Source organism: Anoplophora glabripennis, unplaced genomic scaffold (assembly GCF_000390285.2).
Source record: "Anoplophora glabripennis isolate ALB-LARVAE unplaced genomic scaffold, Agla_2.0 scaffold2, whole genome shotgun sequence".
NCBI classification, from domain to species: Eukaryota; Metazoa; Arthropoda; class Insecta; order Coleoptera; family Cerambycidae; genus Anoplophora; species Anoplophora glabripennis.
Window position 1 is genome coordinate 4,214,586 of NW_019416325.1, and position 5,798 is coordinate 4,220,383.

General features: G+C 30.2%; 1 protein-coding gene across 1 annotated transcript; it reads left to right on the forward strand.

Annotated features, from left to right (window-relative positions):
* Positions 1 to 333: 333 nt before the first annotated feature.
* Positions 334 to 4,735, forward strand: LOC108916369 (PRA1 family protein 3). Its single transcript, XM_018722606.2, has 3 exons — positions 334 to 658; positions 2,672 to 2,889; positions 3,663 to 4,735. The coding sequence occupies exons 1-3, from the start codon at positions 465 to 467 to the stop codon at positions 3,797 to 3,799; spliced, it is 549 nt and encodes a 182-aa protein (XP_018578122.1). The 5' UTR covers positions 334 to 464; the 3' UTR covers positions 3,800 to 4,735.
* Positions 4,736 to 5,798: the final 1,063 nt, after the last annotated feature.

The window sequence follows — 5,798 nt, forward strand, 5'->3', positions numbered from 1 at the left end:
CGCACTATATTACTTGATTAATCTTATCTGATTCGAAAGTATTTTTGTTATTACACTTTAATGAGATTTTACGTTATCTTATTAACTTATCAAATACTTGGTTTAGCAGTTATTTCCGATAAATTATTTGAGATATATTCTATAAAGATTTTTTCAACGTGTAGAAACAGAAATCTGAAAATTTAGGAACATTATAATGAATTATACTAAAAACACGTCAATAATTCATAATGTAAAACAGTTTATCACAAATTTATATATGATAGCAATACCACTACAGAATTACGTAGGTATATATCGTATAACAGGTAATATTACGCTTCAACCTACTCAAATGTAGTCTTGGGGACAGAACGAATCGACTGCGCGTTCGCGTTGGTTGACAGTGACAGTAGTTAAATAGTGATTATGATAGGTGAAAGTTGCAATTACTATTTTTAGCGGTGAGAAATAAACATTTCAAAATGAGCAAAAAAGTTTCTTCAGAATTAGAAATAGCCCCGTTAAGGTCTCTGGACGATTTTTTACTGGAAGCTGCACGTTTTCAAATACCGAATGTGAAAGACCTGGAAAAATGGGGCAATCGAGTAACCAGCAACTTATTGTATTATCAAACAAATTATTTTTTGCTCTCGATTATTATATTTATAATTGTTGGGTAAGAGACACGGAAACTACTTTTTATATACCTATAAAATAATAGAAAGTCATGCTCAAAATATGTCTAGGTTAAATATGCATATGTAATTAGATCCAAGTACTGTTAGATTTGTTTATTTCATCTCTCTATGCAGTATACGACTTGAATGTATTTCAAACCCATGTTTAAATTTTTTTTTTAATTGTAGCTCTACCTAGGGGAAATAGATCAGTGATTTTTAATACTAATCATTACTTCCAAAAAAAAAAAAAGGAAAAAAATGTATATATTAAATAAAAAACAGACCAATCAACAATAACATCAACAGTTGATGATCTGATGTAATTGAATACAACAATAAAATTTAGATTTAATCATATTTTCACAATTCTACAAATTGATATTAATCATATTTTTCATAACTTCAGTTAATTTTGAGAGGTAAACCGTGGGGGAATTATGGTGTACACGGGACAGGAATTTATGGGGAAGTCGGGGGAACTCGTGGGGAATTCAGACGAGGTCTGAATTACAGTATAGTTAACATAATTTTTTAAATCAAATAAAAATTATATATAAGCACATTTTCACTAAAATTTCTAATATTTGAATCAAAGTAAGTTCTACAATCCCGAGCATGGGATAAGTTCTACAATCCCGAGTATGGGATGCCCCGATAATTTTCTGTGTTTTTAACCATTAAATTGAAAACGTAATAGTCAATTTCAAATTTCATTTAATAGTTTTGGAGATATCTGCAGAAAAAAAACAAGTTTTTCTCTTATTTTTAATCATACAATGTGCTAGTAAAATATTGAAATCATTTCCCGACAAAAACATTGTTTCATTTTTTAAATGATATAAAACTAGACATGACAATGTAGGGCAATTAAAAAATATACAGTATGGTCGATTAAAAATGAGGCCCTTCTAAAATTTCTTTGGAATACACTTTTTAAATTAGTTTTGTCTATACGGTGTGTCTGATTTTTCATGTTACCACCTCCTTACTTAAGTGGTACTGTTTTTTTTTATGGGGAGGGCCCTGAAAGATCATCGTTTGGCTACTATTGATTTCCCATTACCACAAACGCTTGACCTGTTATGATTTTTTATTTGATAACATTTTTTAGAAACATATGTATGTTCAGGATATTTTATTAAAAAAAGGATCATTGTAGGAACATTAATCTATGTCCTCTAAAACAAAAAAAATATATATATCTGGCTACTTATAACTTAAAAAAGAATGCAAAATAGTTTGTGATGCCATGCAATTAAATACAGAGTACTATAGGACTATTCTACATCTCCTAAAAGAATAGTTGTGTACCAATTCTCAAGAAAAAAATATATTGGTTATTAAATGAGAAATAGATATTTCATTATATGAAAATATATGTTGTTACTGTTATTAATTATTTGTAGTTTTTATTGAACTTTACTGCACAAAACCTTTCAACCATCGAAGTATTTACTTTTTCTTTTTTACTTCAAACAATTGATTCTCCAAGATGTCTTAGATGCCACAAAATTATTTTACTATTTTTAAGTTTATGAAAATGTAGAAAAATAACCAAAAATTATTTTATGAACATAAATTTGATACACAACTATTTTAAGGGACATAGAACAATCCTACGGCATTCGTTCAAAAAAAAAATAATAAAATGGTTTTTCAAAAATGTTCTTCCATATAAAAAATCATAGGCAAAAAGAAATGAATAGTTACCAAATGATAACTTTTCAGGACCTTACCCATTAAAAAATAGACCTGCTTGATTCTGCCAGCCTACTTTTATTTAAAGGGGTGTTAACACGAAGAATTGGACACATTATATAAGTAATCTTCCAGATGTACTTGTTGTGTCAAATTAATAAATTTAGATGGGTATTTCTGGTTCTTAAAGGGCCATACTATACTATATTATTATTTCGTATTTTCCAAATTACAAAACATTATTCATATTTATTCTAATTGATCATTATTAAAAAAATAAAATAAGTAAATCAATTGTTTTTTTCATTTAGTGTTATTCACCCCATAAAAATGGCATGTGGGTTTTTAACCACCTCAGTTATCTTCATGATTTTCATATACGTGACAAATGAAAAAGTTGGAGCTGCACATTTCAAGAGGAATCATCCCATAGCATCTATACTGATCATTTTTGCTGGCGGATACTTTGTCGCTTATATGCTACAGTCCATGGTTGTATTTCTTTTAGGAATCTTGCTGCCATTTGCAAGTAAGTTTTTAACATATTCTATTAAATATATTAAGATAATAACAAATACAAATATATGAAAATTATTTGTATTGTTATATTTTGCACTAGAAAAATATTTATATATATAGCAAATAGCGATACATATGTTGTATTGAATAGCAGGATGTTCATGAGTAGAATATAAATATATTTACCATTTTTGTAGAATGGCGATACTTTAGATTTTTATCAAGTTAGAACGATGCAAACTAAACATTAACGTTGAATAGGGAGCAAGTTTAAATAAACGTGTGTCACATACATATGATTTTGTAAGAACTCTAAGGACACCTGTGCAATGTCGCAATCCTTCGAAAATATTTACGTGTGAAGTTGATACCGTTAAATTAATTAAAACAAATATGCAACATCTCCTTTTATTGCAAGCAAAAGGTGGATCTTAGTATATACCTGTATCCTTAAAATGGCTTCTGTAGTGGTCTGCCTCAAACACGTATGTTTATCAGTGAAAATATATTTTCCTTTATCAAATCATGCTAAAACATTGTCCTATTTTATTTTTCCTGTCTATAGTTTCATATATAGTTATTTTATATATAAGGCAATTTCTTTTGTGGATTTGACTTTCATTGTCTCTCACAGTGTTAGAAATTTCAGTCCAATAAAATCCTATTTTAATAGATTACTTTTAATTCACCCTAAATTACCCTAACATCTATTAATACATTTTTTTCTTTATATGATCTCTAGAGGATTGTATTTTCGTCAGTAATTGTCTACTTTTTTTTCAGTTTCATTTATTCACGCTTCGTTAAGACTCAGGAACATAAAGAACAAAATTGTGAACAAGGTAGAGAATCTTGGCCTCAAAAGGACACCCATGGGGATTTTTCTTGAAGAAATGGGATTGGAAAGCGAACTGTTCTGAAGCAAACGCTTTGCGAAAAAATTATTGCGGTAAATTATTGTCGTTATTTCAGAAAAAAGGTAAAATTCATAAGCGTATTTAGTGATTAACACTATGTTACTAGATGTAACTTTTACACCTCTTGGTGCTACCTTACTACATAATTTATTAGATGTGTTTTGTATTGTCACTTCAAGAACAGATTTAAAAATTTTAAAAACGAAATTGTTATTTGTATTAAAAAATTATTGTCCGGATAAATAAAAGATCTTTCGACTTATTATTATACACACGTATTTTATATGACAGATTGTGTTTAAATGTTTCCTAATTTCTTTATCGATATATTAAATACACAAATTCGTAAAATTTGTCCCTTTCTTATTTTCTTGAATTTTAGTGATAAAGAAATAAGGACAGAACTATAGCTTTATTATATACTTATATTTATATACACACAGTTTTATTGCCTATATTTTATATATTTTACAACTTGTCACTAACGCTAACAGAAACCACTAATCATATATATTTGTGATAAGAATTATTTTCTACCAAAGAATCAATAACTTTTTGTGGTTAAACCACCGTTTATCGGTTCCTATCTTTCATTGGTCAAAAAATATTATTGTTTTTATATACTTAGGTATTTCTGTAATATTATCAAAAGTATTATTTTTCTACAACTGACAAACATTTTCGTTAATGTACAGTATATTTAGCAAGAGCTCATTCTATAAGGGTGTGATATAGGTATTCCTAATAAAAAATGTTTTTCCTACCTACTTCAATAAATTAAATGCTCATAAATTTTTTGCCAAGTTGTTATTTCATAGGTATGAGAATTATATTATAAAATGCAGTTTACTGTTTGATATAAGCTTTATTGTAGAGATTTCATTAAATGCAATTTGTTTTCTACTTCCTATTTTAAATAAACATAAAATTAGCAAATCACGATTTTATTTATTTCAAAATGCCCTGCAAAATAAATATTATTTTCTCTGTGCCAACAACAAATATTGTCAACAAAACAGTCGTTTACTGTAATTCTTTGTAATCACAAATGGATTGTATCAACTTTAAAAAGTTCATGATGCAAAACAGTTTTAAGGTTCGCAATAATGAACAAATTAAATCATGAACGGGGTATATATTTTGTTATTAAGCTATTTCAAAAAATCCACATAGAGATAAAATAAAACTGATTACCTGTCTGTATACACCTTATAAGGCCTATGCGTGTCTGTCATTGAGTTCTCTTGTACATGATGAAGACACAACACAATTAGCTTGAAAGTTGAAGCACTTGGAATACTAAAATTACAAATGACGAAATTCACACTGTAGACAAAAATAAACTCTAAACTGTTAATTTATATATTAAACAGGTAAAAGGTTAGATTTTTAAATAATTGACGGCTAATCCCGGTAAAAACCACAGCAGAACAAAATTGAGGGAAGTAACAAAGTCGAAGTCTATGGCTCAGACCATAGACTATGGTATGAAAGGACTGTCGATCGTCGTTATGGAATGTGCGTTCCGTAATTTAGCTCAGTAGAATTTCATTAAAACGCACTAAAATTTTTGTTGAAAGATTGGCGGCCTTGCTATAGAGAAACTGGGAAACTATGTGCTAATAGTAAATGATTGCTCCGAAATTTGTTAACTAACAACCTTACTGATACGCCATTATTCTATGGCTAGAAATTGGCCTCAATGATTTGGGATCGAGGGGGATTATCCCTCTTTATCCTGCCTCATCTCGTGTAGGCCTGGACAGCCTTCGTAGGTGGGCCCCATCCGTCGTCTACCCCGACCGCAAATGCGGCCGGTGTAGGCGCTTTGTGGGACCTCCTTTTGTCCTGGCTGGGCCCCGCCGGCTAGGGCCCTTTCTTCTGGCGCTCTTCTTGCTTCGCCGGCTCGTCTGTGTAAACCCCGGGGGTAGTGTCATGTTTATGTGTGGTATGGTTGGGTAGGGTAGTGCGGCTATGCAGCCTGGGATGCGCTTTGCTAAGG